The sequence below is a fragment of the Leptosomus discolor genome, chromosome 3, assembly GCF_034619465.1.
Source record: "Leptosomus discolor isolate bLepDis1 chromosome 3, bLepDis1.hap2, whole genome shotgun sequence".
NCBI lineage: Eukaryota > Metazoa > Chordata > Aves > Leptosomiformes > Leptosomidae > Leptosomus > Leptosomus discolor.
Genome location: NC_141393.1, coordinates 28,907,783 through 28,925,349, shown reverse-complemented (window position 1 = coordinate 28,925,349; position 17,567 = coordinate 28,907,783). Strand labels below are relative to the sequence as shown.

The 17,567-nt window shown below is 36.6% G+C and overlaps 1 protein-coding gene across 7 annotated transcripts in view; it reads right to left on the bottom strand.

The window, feature by feature from the left end:
- Positions 1 to 17,567, bottom strand: part of RALGAPA1 (Ral GTPase activating protein catalytic subunit alpha 1) — a 133,266-nt gene that overhangs the window by 71,061 nt on the left and 44,638 nt on the right. For 4 of the 7 annotated variants that reach the window (XM_086463241.1, XM_086463240.1, XM_086463243.1 and 1 more), the window contains 9 exons: positions 15,806 to 15,973; positions 12,352 to 12,476; positions 9,951 to 10,167; positions 8,638 to 8,814; positions 4,379 to 4,531; positions 2,667 to 2,860; positions 2,451 to 2,549; positions 2,194 to 2,349; positions 549 to 677 (listed from right to left, as the gene is read on the bottom strand). In XM_086463241.1, the coding sequence (XP_086319367.1) occupies positions 549 to 677; positions 2,194 to 2,349; positions 2,451 to 2,549; positions 2,667 to 2,860; positions 4,379 to 4,531; positions 8,638 to 8,814; positions 9,951 to 10,167; positions 12,352 to 12,476; positions 15,806 to 15,973 (1,418 nt within the window). Of the gene's footprint in view, positions 1 to 548; positions 678 to 2,193; positions 2,350 to 2,450; positions 2,550 to 2,666; positions 2,861 to 4,378; positions 4,532 to 8,637; positions 8,815 to 9,950; positions 10,168 to 12,351; positions 12,495 to 14,404; positions 15,974 to 17,567 lie in introns of all 7 variants that reach the window. The other 3 variants (XM_086463239.1, XM_086463237.1, XM_086463238.1) reach the window with 2 other exon arrangements.

The window sequence follows — 17,567 nt, the reverse complement described above, 5'->3', positions numbered from 1 at the left end:
ACTCACAGACAATTACAGGGGAGTACTGGGGAGCTTTGGGAGACTACAGTCATGCAAGGCCAACAGCACATAGGCAATCATATCAGTATTACTGTATAAGGTTGAAGTTGCCTGGGCAACAGTGTCAGAAATACATCCGAATCGTGCAAACATTAGCAGATTTGAGTTCTCAAGCCCCATCGTCAAAGCCATTGCATAGCAGAGATATGGAGGAATAAGTATATTTTTTAAATGAAGGTACAGTCAAAATGGACATTTATTTTAAAACATCTTAAAGCACAGATGAATGGCAGTCACAATTCAGAGAACTCTGAAGTAAAAGAAGATTCTCTGCTTCAACAGTAATTTTTGCATTCTTCACACATTTTCTGGAGAGGACTTGCATGTGTAGTGTTCTCGATTAAACAACCAACAGTATCTGTATTTCCTAACCACTGCATCGAATTCTGGGGTCGAGTTAACACCCTAGTAAAGGAAAAATACTACTCAGTTTTCTCTCAAACCCTTTACACTCGCACATAAATGAGAATGAACTGATGAATACTTACATTGAGGAAAGAAGAAGCAGCCACTCTCCCTGCTGCTACAATGAAATCCATAATAAGCATAGTGGCACCAGGCAAACCAAGTGAAAAGAACTGAGGAGAGCAGTGCTTGATGATTGTATTGACAATATCCTTGCAGGAAGAAAAAGGGAAAAAAGGAAGAGTATCAAAAAAATGAACAATGAATGAAAACAAGGCAAGTATTTACCTTGCAGAAGGTAGGTAGAAAGGTAAAAAATAAAAAAGCAAGAAAGCAAATCCATTGCGGCAATTAGGACACTCATTACTGAGTGAAGAGCAGCATAAACAGATAAATTCCTTAAGTATACTCATATTAATATAAGTAAACTGGTATACTTTATAGATCAACTTACCCTTGGAAACTATTGTACGAGGTTGGTACTAGATCACATCTTATATTTATTTACATTAAGAGTTCTATAAATGATTAACAATTCATTTAAGTATGTACAGAAGAGATACAGTGAGATAACCAGCTATTATACCTTCTTAACAATACGCTTAAATCCTCTCCAATAAGTATCACCTGACTATAACTTTAAAAAAAGATATTAGCCTCTTACACATACCCATATGGAACCAAAATATAAAGAAAGAATTATAATGAAGTGTTTTATAACATTTCTGGTACATAGTCATTCAACACAGCATACTACATTCTTGTTGACTTAGTGATGCGGTTTTTAAAATCAATGTACACGATGCAATTTCTTCAGAAGTACTGGAAAAAGTATAATATGTTTTAACTATTAAAAAACATCCCAAGTTCACAAATAGGCAAAAAATTAACTTTTCCTCCTTCGAATAATTCTCCAAGATAGTGATATTCAACTAAATTGCAGTATGTTACAAGAAGATTTGCAATCCAGCAAGAAATGCAGTGTAAACTAGTTGTTAGAGGACAAAAACTGAAGATCTGTCCTATCCATAGCCATCTGTGGAATAATTTTGGACAAGTTCTATTTTGTCCCGTTAATGAAAACAGGGTTGTCTGAACCTTTGATCTCTCTATGCCTCTAACTGCTCCTCGAAAAAGGTCACAAAACCAACTTTTTCACACTGCTGATGCAAACTGAAGCAAAAACTTTTTAAAAAAGTATTTAAGCCATACAGTATTTTCAAACTTGTTCATATTAAAACCTATGAAAAAGATCTACTCCCACTGATTATAGATATACTCAATATATCTGTTTGCTGGTTCCTTACTTGCTGTAGAAATTAACTACTCCTATGCAGTGGTACAATTTACTTTCCCACTCGCTAAACTGTTGCATCAGTAAGCAAGTAAGAAGAACAGTAGATCTTAAGAGAGATCTGCTTCCTTCACTTTCTTGCATGCTTCAATCTGTAACACACAATCAGTAAAAAAAAAAAAAATAAAATAAAATGAAAGAGTACCTTCTCTGCCCTCGTATTTGCTTGGAATAGACTACAAAAAAAGCATTTCTGATTACAACCAAGAACGTTAGGGCCATTTATCAGAGTTCAAAAGAAGTCTCAGTCACATCATCATTTTCAAAGTCAAAGTTAAATTACTCAGCTCAAAATACATTCCAAATTTTTGATTAAACAATTTTATTTCTGGGTATACTATTTATATCAACCTGAATTTTGTAATGAAACTTACCTGATCAACATGAAGAAGTCCACAGTGCATTATATTGTAGAAATGAGTTAAAAAATCTCTGTTTGGAGAAACATCTTGTCTTCGCTTCATTGTCTTACAAATGAGTTTATAAGCATGTAGCTTTCCTTGTTTGTATTTATCAGTCAACATGGTTGCCTACAATTTTAGACAAATTTTTATTATTCATAAATCAAAAAATTACATTAAACACTCTTCTACACCTACAGGAACTTTTATTTCTTAGTGCTCAAATTTACCTTGAACAGCCATGGTGTTAGAATTCTCAGCGGTGGAATTAAAACTGGTGGAGATGGTGAAGTTAGGTTATCTGTTGAAATACCAAGATTGTCTCTTATCTGCAATTATTAAAAACAAAACCAGATATTTAAGTGAAATATAGAAGGTGATGGTGTTTTCTTTCGGAAAGCCCAGCCCTATCAGGTCAGGTTGGAGAAGAGGTTGAGTTCCTTTACCTTGGCCAAATTTTGCCACAGTTCACACAGGTAATCAAAAACCTGGGCATGAATCTCTGGATCCATAATGCTGTTGACATCTCCCAAAATTCCTAGCATTCGCCTCCACATCACTGTAGCAACATCTGCATGCCATCCTGTAAGCGTTCCCCCAGCCATCACACTGCAACATTCTGAGGGGAATTCACTAGTTTCTGTAATGGAAGAAAAAAGTATAGTGAGACCTACCTCTCAAGAAAAAGACAAATTCTGATCTAACTATCACATACATAGTTTTGGTAAAACCAAGAGGAAAAAAAGATCAGGCTTTCAGAGTAAGGTATTTCTTACCCATTCAGCCACCTCAATGCTGGATATGTTTAACTATATGTCTGTTATCAGACTCTGTAGAAGAAGAATTGTCCTGTTTCTTATATTCTTTCCATAAATAACATTTAAGGTCACTGCTGGAGCCCTAATAAGGATCTGATGGACCTAATAAGACCACTCCTTTTGTAAGTGCTGTCTTACATTCTTTGGAGTCGATGAATCTCCAGAACTCCACTTGCCTGCTCCAAGAAAAATTACATTTCAACTTTACATTTTTCCTAATAAAACAGAAAGACTATTTTCCTTAGAATCTACTAAGAATGTATTTTGCTGCAAATGGAAGAGAAAGGCGAGAGTAAACTTGTCTCTGGCTACTGTTCTTTAAGCAGTAGATTTGTATGAGTAGAGAGGCAACACTCAGTAATCTAGCATTACAGTCTCTCACGCAGCTCTCTCTACAAATCAGTGTTATATAAATGAATGTTCCTTTTTAGGTGGAAGATTATTAATCTAGTTTGTCCATACAAAGAAAGCTTCAATAGATTATGATGGCTGAAGTCCACTCAGCTCACACTTACCTAGCTAGACAGTCACACCAAACTAGCTAATGAGACACAGTTTTAAAGCAGTAGGCATCCAGAATCTCCTTTCCAGCCCTCTCAGACCTATTTTCAAAAACACCTTAGCACCTGAATTTGCTGAGGTTTTCTGAAAATCTCACAGCTCCCACAGGCATACAAAGCCAAAATTAAATCTGAATTCAGCCTGATCAAATAGCCTCTTCTTTTAAAGATCTGAACCACTGTCGTAGAGACACTAATGGTTTCTAGGCAGTAGATTTCAAAGTACAAAGCAAAATGCTGATATTTCTGTCCATTGGCAGGCTACTTCAAGAAAAAGGGTCTCAAATATACATCAGACACTCTTCCGTTTTCATGAGACCAAAGATGGGAGAAATGGGAATTTTGTATTTACAAAGTGAATGTATCCTAGAATTCAATATCTAAGATAGCTGAAGTAATCATAAATTTGTTTAAGTATGAAAGGAAAAAGAATCACACTTTCAAGGACAAACTATAACATTACTTTAAAATTATATCTTATTTGTACATCAATAATAAAACAGTCCATGGCAGGGCCACACACTAGGTTAAGCTGTCATGAATCTAAGCATCAAAAAGAACAATTATAAATGCGTGGACTATTAATCCACTGCTAACAGTTCCAATGAAATGCAAGATAAAATGCAAAAGGTTATAGTTTGCTTTTAAATCACCGTAATTAAATATTTTAAAAATAGGTTTGTACAGGATTGTCTACAACTCATGTGATACTAGCTACTTCACTATATGGCATTGGAAAGAAAGAAAGAACAGGTTTATATTTTCTATTCCAGATATTGCCTAGGTCATCTGGCGTCTGTAAAACAGAGTGGTGGAGCTTCTCATCCAGCTGCAGATCCTTCTGCTCAATATGATCTGCATGAAGAGTGGCAGGAGAGGGTGTCTGTGATCGGGATCCAAGAGCAGATTGGATTGGAGAAGCACTTTCAGAGCCTGCAAATGCAATTTTTAACAGTTACCTTAAAAGCCTTTTCTATTTTCTTGAGCTACTGAAATGTTGTCTAAACATACCATTAAAAGAAAACCGAACTACTTCTATATATCAAATCTGGGCAAGAAAAGATAAAAACTGTAAGCAGATCTCCCTGTGAATGGTGCTCTGAAAGAAAATTAATTACATGCAGGAAAGCGGAGATTAACATCAAAATCAGATAGGTAAGTGGATAAACAGAGCTCTATTTTATGTCCAAATAATTTGAAATGTGTTTGTTCTGCAGCACTCCCAGTGTTCTGAACCAGCCAAATTTCTCTCCATGTTCCCTCACCTAAATTTCTCTCCATCAAAGCATTTAAGCAGGCATTTACCTCGAACAACAGCTTTTCCAGGTTTATGGATGCACACAAGTTAATTTATAAATAAAAGCTCAAACCAGTAACTGACAATTTTTTATGTTTATCTGCAAATTGCGCTGAGAAAATCCATATGGAGGGAAAGTTCCGTAAAGTTAGAGGAATGTTATTTCCTCTAGGACAGGAAAATACAAGTGTTTGAATGGCAGTGCTGCAAAGGCATTTTCCCACGATCACCACTGAATGGCATCCTCTCCAGGCAACTATTTGGCCTCCTCTACTACGAGATCTGTGGAGAGGAAGCAGGTACTTGTATTTTTCTTCTGCCTTAGTTTCACTTCCTGAATTTGCCTAAAGATCATTATAAAAAGCTGAGTTTGGTCAGAACAGTCAGATGGCAAAAAAACAGAGAACAGATATTCACCATATACTTCCCTACACATATGCACACGTTAAAATGGAAGAATTCAAACCTATTAATTTTAACTCTTAGATAAATGTTACTGGGACCCAAAAATATTACAACAAGATGTGAAGTTCAGTATTAGAGATAAACTGAACTTTAGGGACAGCAATGGAAAAGTGAGCCTTTTAAACTAGTAATTTTTCTCAAATTGCTGGCTGCAAAGTGTTCTTTCTTGTAAAGAGAACAAATCGCTTAAAGAACTTGACAGAAAATGTCAGTGTTATCTGAACAGAAATTGTGGTAAACAAACTTAATTACACTGTTAAACTGCAAAGTTCTCTATCTGATTTAAATGGCAAAGGCAATGAAGCTTTTACCATCAGTTTAAATCAACACCCCTATGCAGGAGTGATGGACGCTACTGCTTCATACACAGACTACTGTTTCACTCAACAGGTAATGACAGTCTCATCTCAATACTGATTTTCCACATGCTCACAAAGGCAACGTAAAATACACACTTAAAATGTTCAAAGAATTTTTTACTTCTCTTCCATTCTGCTTATTAAGTGGGGATGGATGAAAGTAGGTCAAGAGAAAGAGCGAGAAAGAGCGATAGGGAAGAGAGAAGGAAAGTGGGATAGAGAGGGAAGGTGAAGGCATGAGGTAGAGAGAAAGAGTGGGCAGGGGAGGGAGGGAGGAAAAAAGAGACTCTCATATCATAGAAGCATAGAACGATTTGGGTTGGAAGGGACCTTAAAGATCCTCTAGTTCCAAACCCGCTACCACTTCCAGGAAGGGGGGGCATCCACACCTTCTCTGGGCAACCTGTTCCAGTGCCTCAACACCCTCACAGTGAAGAAGTTCTTCCTAATATCTAATCCAAATCTACCCTCCTTCAGTTTGAAACCATTAACCCTCATCCTATCACTACACTCCCTGACAAAGAGTCCGTCCCCACCTTTCTTATAGGCCCCCTTTAAGCACTGGAAGGCCACTATAAGGTCTCCCTGGAGCCTTTTCTTCTCCGGGCTGAACAACCCCAACTCTCTCAGCCTGTCCTCATAGGGGAGGTGCTCCAGCCCCCTGATCATCTTTGTGGCGCTCCTCTGGACTCACTCAAGCAGCTCCGTGTCTTTCTCATGCTGGGGGCCTCAGAGCTGGACATGGTACTGCAGGCAGAGTCTCACCAGAGCAGCGCAGAGGGGGAGAATCACTGCCCTCGACCTGCTGGCCACACTTCTCTTGATGCAGCCCAGGATGTGATTGGCTTTCTGGGCTGTGAGCACACAGTGCTGCATCACACTCAGTTTTTCATTCACCAATAACCCTGAGTCCTTTTCCAGCCTGTATTTGTGCTTGGGATTGCCCCAACCCAGGTGCAGGACCTTGCACTCAGCTTTATCAGGATGGAAGAGAATGGACAAAAATAATTACGGAAAATTTGCTGAACTACTGAAGTCTTTTAAGAAGCACTAAAAGATACTCCAGCATACGTGGATCCAAATTTGACTGAGATTATTATGGGTTCAAATTGTTCTCGGCCTAGTAAACAGCAATCAATAGTAAACTCAATCACTTGCTATGAATATGAAATAATGCCTTTATGTCAAGAAGAAATTTTCCTTCCAAAAACCTTCAGGGCAAAACTATTTAGAATCAAGTAGTTTTCTGAGCAGCAGAACCACTGAAAACTCATTTCTTACAAGTGTGTTTTGAGGTTGAGTTTCTGCATGGATCTTCTGGTATCTAATATAGTGAACTCATGTTGCAGCCTTCCTGTCATGTGACTATGCATATATGCAATTTCCACTAGATAGCTGCCTATCTTTCATAAAACTTTGAAGAAAATAATGTGTCTCTGGGATTTATGTCAAGTTAGCAGAAATTATATGATGGGCTCCAACATTGTTGGGGGCATGGAACAGTCAGACAGAGACAGTGTAATTGCACAAGTCTTGCTTCCTCATGAAAACCCAGCTAAATGCATGTGACACACAAAAGTTGCCTCTCTAAAACAGTGGTCCGAACAACAAGAAGAGACAGCTACAGAATCGCTCAATGGACAACTCAGTCACTAATTGCAATCTTATCAATTCAATCATAGCACAAACTTGGACAAAAATACCAAACAGTAATGAAATTGTTAATGTACAAAAACAGACAGGCAGAAAAGCAACATATTTTCTGCGATGACTTTCAACAAACACACAGCAAAGAGAAAAACAAACAGAAAAAAGTCAAGCTGAACATTGTCAAACAAGCTGAACAACAATGTCCAAGAGAGCTAGTACCATGCTTCTTTTAGCAGAAAGGCAATTTTAGAAAGTGAAAATTGTGGCGGGGAAAGTAAAGATGTCTTTCAATATCTCTGAAAATGCAGAGTTTGATTTCTTACAGCGAACAAGACACTGTATGTAGGTACAAGCTTCCACAGATAAATAGGTACTTGTTCCCAGGGTTGTAACAGGAATGGTAGTGCGTAACAGTTATGAAACAAGAAGTATGAAAATTACCATGGACATCTTTACTTCTCATTTACAAAATCTGGCAAGAGATAGTTCTTCCAAATACTCCTCAGAGAGGAAGACTCTTTCTTTCAGAAAGGAGCCCATTCAATTTGGGCTAACTGCATCACTTGGTGGTTGCTAACCTAACTGTTATCCTCTCTCTCTCTTTCTCAACAGTTGCAAAGTAAACTGGTGGAGCCTCAAGCTCATCAGCTGAGGCTGTGAAACACTGCCTCCTAACATGAAAACAACATGGAAAGTACTAAAAGAAAAAGAATTAAGTTACACAAATGGAGACTGATCTCACATGGCACAATAATTAACATTTTGCATATTAAAAGCTTCCAGTTACACAACAAATAATATATAGAGAGGTTAAGATTGGATGCATATAAAAGAATCCCATGATACTTCATTGTGATACACTGGTTTGAAAAAGCACTGTCAAATCCTTCCAAGGAAAAAAAATCTTCCTGAAAATTAGCTATTTGACCATCAGTAACAGAAGGATACTTGTAAGAGATCTAGCATACATTATGTGGTAAGTTTTCTCCCTAGTAATTATATAGATTTTCTCATGAAAGGTCTAAAACACATTTAGCACCAAGCCAAGGATCATATGGGTAACTAAGTCTGACAAAGGTTTCCCCACTTATATTATTTTCACCCATTACTTTTCAATAGCAATCAAAAAATAATTGAAATCCAAGAATCATCTCATATAGAAAAAAGATTCATTGCAGAAGCTGGAACTTGCATTCTTCAGGATGGGTAGAAAATTCCTGAAATAAATGCTTTTTTTTAAAAAAAAAAAAAAAATTTAACTACTTTACCAGTAATAGTTGCAGCTTCAGCAGACAATGGTTGCTGATTGAGACTACTTGTTTCCGAATCTATATGGAGTGTAGTTAGACTGGCCACTTCTTGCTCCTCAGCACTCTGTTGCTGTCCTGAAATTCCATCAACGTCAGTGGAAGCTGGCGTCCCTGCCTCAGTGCCAAAGCTGAAATCTGCATGAGGAAAGCACTGTATTAACTTATAACCTAAAAATACCACTAATATAAAAAACAAAAGCTGAGGACCTCCAAAGTCCTCCATGGAAAATTTGTACGTGCATCTCCTATACTACCACCACACCGCTGCAAAATTTACATAAAATGCAATAGCAGAAAGTAATCGACTATTAAAAATATTCTCATTTCTGTCACAAAACTGTGACTATACTTCTGGAGAAGACATTCCTATTGCATGTCCTGTATTCTGCTTAGTTGCTGTAAGTGCACCTACATGAGAATAAAGTAAAAATAATGGAAAAATATATTAAGAAAGTTACTTTCAAATTTTACAAGCTGGAAGAAATATCCAAGTTGGTTGTTAAAGTGCTAACTTGAAACTAAAAAGTATTATAGCAAATGATATCCTAACAAATGGCTTTTTCAACGTTAAAGAAAAAACACCATGCTGAAATGTAGGTGTAAACGCCATAGCTGCATAACATCTACATACCTAAAAATTGTAATTTCTCCAATAAATTCTACCGTATAAACATTATTTCTGTCAAAGTCATAATTCCTAGCAACCACAATGACACCTTCTGTTGAACAAGAGTGGGAATGGGTAAATGAAATTAATAAAAAGCGTTATGTTATTACACAAAGCATACTAATTTTAACAAAGTATACTAATTTTACCACGATATCACACTCAGTATCTCAATTAATCTATAGCTACAAAAAGATTGCTGTAAAAATATCAGAAGCCCTTCTTTAAATTTTACCTAAATGTTTTCAAAAGAATTAAAATAACTTCCAAAATAAGTAACCTTTCATTTTTACATTTTCTGCAAAACAGACGGATACGTTCCAGGGAGAAGACAACATTGCTTTCTAACTTCTGTTCACTGTTCTGCTTTTTACACAGTAGTATTCCAGTGCTGTTTTGTTTAGGATACTATAAACACAACAGCCACTCTGAAGAACTCCATTGCTCCATTAACTTGCTAATGATTTCAGTGGGAAACCAAAATAAGCTCTCTTCACAGAAAACTGCTGGCATATAACTTTACAAAAAAAAAAAAAAAAAAAAAAAAAAGGAAATTCGCAAGCAATCAATGACAAATGCTACTACTTTCGAAAAATATACTTGCTTTCAAATTTGCGGCCATCATACTGGAAGGCGCTGAAAGAGTCAGAGTGGCTATCTGAACTGATGAGGTCACTGCTGCCTGCACTGGCAGGTGATGTCCATTCAGAAGGCACACCTGGGTCGTCTATAGGACGCATTTGGTTCTGTTTGTTCAATATATCAGGAAGGTCTTTAGGAACTTCCAGGCTGCCAGGACTGCTTCCTCGTCTTGTCACATTCTAAATATGGAAGAGTTATAAGTCATCTTACAATCATGGATGGCTTAATTACATAAAACGGAAAAAGCAATCCCACATTTGCAAACGTCAGAATGTAACAAATAGCCCGTAAGTACCTAAACCAGAAATAGTCATCATACTATACACATAGTCAGGACTTTCCAAATGCCCAGACAGGCAGCAGTAAGCAAAGAACCCATGGAGTCACACATAAATACAAATTTTATTTGCACAACGAATTTTTGGGCACATACCTTAAAAGGCTAAGATTGAGACTAGCATGTGCCACCCACACATCAGGTAAGATTTGAGAGAGAAAATAGTAAAAAAGTGCCTTATCTCCAGATTATATCCAAATTATAACGAAAACTTGTTAACCTTGGTTCCAGACACAAGCAGAAAAAAAGTCAAGGAATTTTGTGGTTTCTGGCCTATAGGCTATTATGCTATAAGCAAAAATTTAATGTACACCACAAGCAAACTAATTTACTAATTCATGCATTAATTTTCTTATGATTAAACCAGAACCTTGGTACTGACTTGGACACCAAAGACAGCATATAGCAGAAACAAGGCATATAGATCTGCTCATGTAAAAGTAAGGTCATGTTCTACTGGGAGTCTGTCTTTAAGCCTTTTTTTTTCCCAACAGATAGGACTGTTTCACTTGAGAGGGAAGAGAGATAAAAGAAGAGAAGCCATTTTATGAAAAGGCTTGAAATCTTTATGTATTGAGACTGAAAACAACTTCCTTTTAAAGTAGGCCCAGTCACTTCTCTATTCTTTTACTACCCTACTACTAATTAGAGATTTACTCAGGCTGACAAGCTTCTCATGATACAAGGTTTTAGCATTCAAGACATCTAACAACCTAAAACTCATCCTAACAAGTTGGTACTGTTTTAATAAGGCATCTATTTTTGTGTGCTAGATTACAAAATTTGTGGCAGTTTCAAAATATTTTTTCAAACTTATCTTGGCTGTTTTTTGATACCTAAGGAAAGTATCAATTCTCTTGTGTGAACCATTAATACTCACTATTCTTGCCCATCTATGTGAAAACAAATAGTATTTCCTCTCTTTCTTTCTTCTTCTGTGGCCAGCTGTGATGAATTCTGGACTGTTAATTTGCAGACTAAATTAACACTTATTTTTATAGACTTCAAGTTAGCATTTTTGTCTTGTAACTCAAGACTTACTGAAAAGAACGCTTTGCATCAACAATAAAGTTTCATAAACATGACTTCAATACAAAAGAGAAAAAAGCATACATTTGGACAAACTTTAAGTGTCCTCTCTTGCCATTTATAAAAGATGATAAATAAACAAATTTTTATAATCACTTTGAAGAATATCCTCCAGCCCCTTACTAGCAACAACTGAACTACTTGTTACAACTTTCTACACAAGCATATCTGAAAATGACCTTCTTAAAAAAATCTTAAAAAATTTTAGGCAGAAAAAAGAACCGAACAACTTCGAAATGCCACATTTAAATTGTTACCCATTCTGTTCTTCATTGGCAACTTTTTTTCCTAATATTTCCCCTTTCATTGCTAGTTAATAAAACTTATCTCTTCAAATCAGTTGTCTCATTCTGTGTAAGCATTCAACAGTAAACAGAAATTCTTGACTTAAAAGTGATTGAAATTTCTCATTATGAATAACATTCCAAACAACATGACACTTCTGAAAAAGTGTAGGAAGAAAGCATATGAAATGTTGGTTCAATCAGCAGAACACTACTTGCAAGAAATTTTTCAACATTTGTAAGAGAAAAAAAAAATTAAGGAAAATTATATACTGGTGTAGGTTTATAGTCTGTTGCACTGACTATACCTGTAGAGAATAGTACCATTATCACAGCACAGTACCTAACTACATACCACACTGAGCACTGCAAATCTTTACAGGTGCGATAAGGTCATTTAATTCAATGAGACTATTTATCTGACAGTAATTGCCACATTGCTTCCACAATGAAGATTTAATAGACATGGAAAATGGCATAAAATGGCATAAAACTATGTCAAAGGCAAGGAATAATTAAGTAATATTCTTAATTCTTTCTGATTCACAAAATCCAGAGAAATACATTTTAATGAACTAATTTGTAACACCATTGATGAGTTCAGGCATATATGCAGACTTACACATTGAAATGTAGTTAGTTTAAAGGCTTACCAGTGCACTACCACTGCGGAGTCTCTCAGCTATAAATTCATCCATGAGATCAGGAACATTTGTATTGCTACTGCCAATATCACTATCAATAGGGTGCAGCTTTTGACTCATGTCCTCTCTATTAGCTAAAAGCAAATGAACAACTGTATATAGTAAAAAACACATCAAGACACTTTCAAAACAAAAGGTAACAAATGAAAAAACCTGCTAATTACAAAAATAAAAAAATTAAAATTGTCAAACATGCATTTTAAGAATTTCCCTATTTTAAAAGCAGATTCTACTTTAAGAATTAGTACAGCTTCTTCTTCCCACTAAGCAGGGGTTAGTCAATTTCCAGTACCACCTTTAAGTGCAGGAAGCTTATAGGTAAGCACTACTCAAAGTTGTTAATGCTTGCTTTAAGGATACAGCATGTATTCTTCCTCCATACCACGACAAATAAGTAATAAATCCTAAAAATTTTATATGATTCCTACAGGCTCCTTCTTCATTGCATTCCTAATGAAAAGCAATGTAGTGAAAAAGTAAACTAGGCTGTAATGTAATAATGTAATATAATAATTAGAAATGTCAATGTGGCACTGTATACAGTTAGTATAAATAGTGCAAAGAAAATGTTATGTAATAAAATTACATGCTAGTATATGGAATGAAAATTCAAAGGCTGGATGGTCAATGGTTATGAACAATTAATTAAGTTTACTCATCTATCAGCGTTATATTTATGACATAACACTACTGTTGATATTTAACTGTGGCTGTTACACCTGACTTCATGATCTTCACCTTTAAAGTCTTCGTTATTCCAGCTCATGTTTTCTCTGTAAGAATTCTTCCCTCAGTGTCATCCCTCATGAGACCACAATGTAGTTTATTCTAATAATGAGGCTCTGTCAAATGTTACAGATTTCAAACAAAAGCTGCTTCTAAAATTCGTGCTTTTTAGATATCTGTTTTTCAGCAGACTAGATTCTACAGAGAAGCAAATCACTTCTTTGAGACCCATGACAGTCACGCTCTGGTGATGCTATGCTTACAAAGACTGCCCTCAGGTGGCATTAACATCTCGATGCAGGATGCATTACAGAATCCTGTTAATCATGCCAGCATAACGATGAGGGGAAAAAACCTACATTACTGCTGAAATTTAATTTATTGTTCATTTAAGGTTATGTGAACTAATACAATGGAACTCAGAGCAACAGCCTTCTTTTTCGATCAGTCCACAGAGGTCTCATAGCAGGAGAAAGACTATGAGACCTTCATGAACATCCATGATTCCAAGAAAAAAAAAAAAAAAGAAAGCAAAGAAAGATGTTGCCAAGATGTAACTGCATCCATTTTGATGAATGAATACAGAAAGGCCTACAGCATGTTTTGAAAAAGACTCAAACAAAACCTTATGATTAGACTCACAGGGAGCCGTGAGTCATAATGAAATCATTCCAGTAATAGGTGATTTCTGCTCCAGGATATTTTTTAAAAGTTATCTAAACTGACTTCCAAATGTAAATTTGAGGGGCTTTTTTGTTTTGGAGGAGGAAAAGGAGGAAGAGGAGGAGGAGGAAGAAGAAAACACACTAAATGAACCAGAAATACAGTTAGTTCAACCTAGCTGGTCAAGAGCCAGGTCCTTCTGACAAACAAACTACACAGAGTGGAATAGCACATTCTGATAAAATATGCTTATGCCAATCATTTAGTAGGCTGAATTTTAAGGCTCTGCATGGTAGATGAAAATTCAAAACTCTCAAGGCTTAATCCTTTGTTAGGTCATTTACTGTCTCTTCCTCCTCCCTAACCTGATGGTCTTCAGCAGCAAAGAGGTTCAACTAAACATCTTGAAAAGGGAAATTAGTAATTTAAAGTATGTAAAAGTAACTTATGCTGGGAGAAAAATCAGCTGGCTGTAGGCGCATGCATAACCAAACAGGGAAAGCAGTGATCATCCCAAAGCCTTTTGATTGCTTATCAGAGCTTGCTTCAGTTGCATTAAGCCAAACTGGTGCTGCCTTTCTCCTTTTGCGCTCTGCACACTGTTAGTGCTCACCTGCAGCTTTCCTTCCAAAATAGCCCATTACATGACTGTACAGATCCCTCAGTGGAGCCTCTGCTGGCATTCTGTTCTGCCTCTGTGGGGAAACATTTGCCTTCGGCTTCGAAAGAGCATGTACAACAGTTTTATAAACACCACCCAGGGAGCCCTGCTGTTGTGCTGACTCCTGACCTGATGCTCTAAAGGCACTACGATTATGGAACTGATTAACTGCAATACCTTCTTTTTGCAACATGGCTGCTTGAGTTTCTGTAGATTCCTTAATTTGCTTGCTGCCAGCTGAAGCAGCATTGATCGCATCTAGAGGTCTATATATTCCAGGTCTAACCAGCTCTGTGACAGCTGATGAGCTGCTGCTTGCACTGGTACTGCTGTTGCTGCCACTGCTACCGCTACTACTGAAGCCACCGAGTTTACGAAGTCTTGCTTTCCAAGCTGCCTCTTTGCTCTCAAGAGGATTGTAAAATTGAACCGATTCTGTAGATGGCCTAAAGGTAACATGAACGCTATTTCTTTTTTTAGTCGTGATTTTCATGATTTTGGCCCTATGAGTTACGGTTTCAGATATACTCCTTTTAGTTGGTGACAGTTTGCTTGTGCCTGTGATGTGAGGCATTTGAGGGTTAACTTGTGCTTTAGAAAGAATTTTCTTTGCATGCATAACACGCGAGTTGGTTACTTTTTCATTAAACTGGGCACTTTTATGCTTTTCAGCTACTGCTGCTTCCACAACTAAATCTACATCAGCTTCAGTGGCTGCTTGCCTGTACAGGTATCTCTTCCCTTCTTTGCTGCTAGGACTACTTGACTCATGATCAAATACACTTTCATACTGCTTATCAGTATTTAATTGTCTGGCTTTATCAAGCACTTGATTTCTTGTAAAAATGTCTACTTGAGTAGGTGCAATATTACTTATAAAGCCACTTTGGTTTTGTTCTAGGTGCAGCTCTGTGTTATCAGCTCTTTCTGTAACAGTGATGCTATTCGTGCATTGACCGGTCTGATCTCTATTTTCTAATCCATCCAGTGGTAATCTATCATTCCTATTTACTGATGTATCAACTTCGTGAGCAGAAGCCTCACATTTATCTATCTCAAAGTTACCGCAAAGTTCTTCTTTTTCTTTAAGATATTCTCTCAGAGAGGAAAGGAGGTCATCTTCACCTTCAAGGTCAACATATTGGCTTTGTTCAAAGGCTGTGTTTGCAAATTCTACCGGCCCTATTAAATGACAAAGATGGTCATAAATACTATCCCCAACTTCCAAGGAGGACTCTCTGCTATTTGTATCAGTGATATGGCTTTCAGTGGATCTATGCATTGAAGAGGTCTCAGTGGAACTCTGTAAGCTTGGAGCATGATGGGATGAACTGTCAATGACAGGAACTGCACCTTTGGCTCGTTCAACTGCAAATGGTTCCAGGATGTCAGAGGTGCTGCTGCTTCGTGGCAGTGGCTGTTCCTCATTTAATGCACCAAAAACTTCACTTGGAGCATCCTCGCTCTGTGAAAAATGTCTGACTCGAGGTGGACGTGGAAGAATTTGAGCATCGTCAATGTCTGTAGGAAAAAAGTATATGTAACATGCACTAAAATTTACATACAGAGACAATATTTATTTACCACTAGATCCTAATTACATGACTTTAAAAGCCAGGAAAGTCCAGAGCCTTGTTTTCTTAAGTACAATAAAAATACTTTTTCCAGTACTAGAGTGTTAAAAACACACGCACATAATATCGAGTACAGAATGTAATATAAATGAGTTAGACCATCAGAACACAGTTTTAAATGTTAACATGCATGAGAACAAACAGTGGAACATTTGGAAACACAGTTAAAGCTAGGGCTGTGCCAATAAGTTCAAAAATTCAACCAATATTGTTTCAACTAGCTTGTTCAGGAAATGGTTACCTAGATTACAAATTAGCTTAACAGTAGTACCCTTCACGGAATTTACAAATTCAGTAAAATGCACAACTCCAAAGAGAACAAGTGTTCCGGAAAATTAGAATTGTCTATTGAAGTGGCAAACTATTACTTTTTCATAATTTGTATGAATATATACAAATTACCGAAATATCAGAAAGAATACTATCATATAATTATGATTATTATGCCATATGTAATATAGCATATCTCTAAAGACTAAAGCTTTTAAATGACAGGGAAGACCTGGCCCTACACAGAAAAGATTACTATACATAATGGATAATTTAAAAGATATACCCTTTTTCCCTAGAAGGATGTTTTGTCTCTCATCTTAAAATGCGAAACTAAATACTTAATGGAGGGTTACCTCCCTGCCTTCTTCCAGTTTTACTCAAGTAAATGTGACATTTATGAGAATTAGCAAATTAAGGACTCTCTTACTAAAATACATCCTTTGGCCTCACAATAGTTAACATTAGCATAAAGCTACTTTTGTTTATGAAAAGACCATAACATTTGTTATGACCACCTAAATTAGTAATTCCTTGTCTCTGTTGACACTACTAATATGTTAGCATCAGTACAAATCACAGTTAACTGTAACGAAAGCTGCCATGCCAACATGGATCACCTAGGAATTGTACAGAAGTATCTTCAGCCCATGTCACATCATCCACCAAAATAAAGAACCTTCACACTCCTCTTCAGATTTCCTGATACGTTATGGAAACACTATCAAATCACTGGCACAGGAAAGACTAAGTATCTCTTACAGACAATTCAACTAATTGCAAGAATTCACGTTATCCCTTACAGTCTTTTTATGGGACAGGCACTTGAACAGTAAGGTAAAAACAGCTTTCCCACTTTTCTCTAGTTTTTGATAGAATCTTTTATTCACTAGATTTATTTTTGACTACATACCACTTTAAAAATTGTAGATATGCTTTTAAAGTCAGGAATAACAATAAAGAACTTAAATCAACACCAACAAGAGTTATTTGCCAGACTTACCTTGTTGTTCTGTCTAGAGGGTTTGTTTATCTTCAGGACCGAAATGGTGAATTTACTTAATATCAGTGCAAAATTTACACCCCTTTCCCTCCCCTAAATCTGATGTGTTACTGCCAAAATAAAGAAACTATGTTGAATTAATTTTAAAATATTTCAAACTATTACTTCATGGATCTCTACACCTATTCCAGTAACATTTAATAATGAT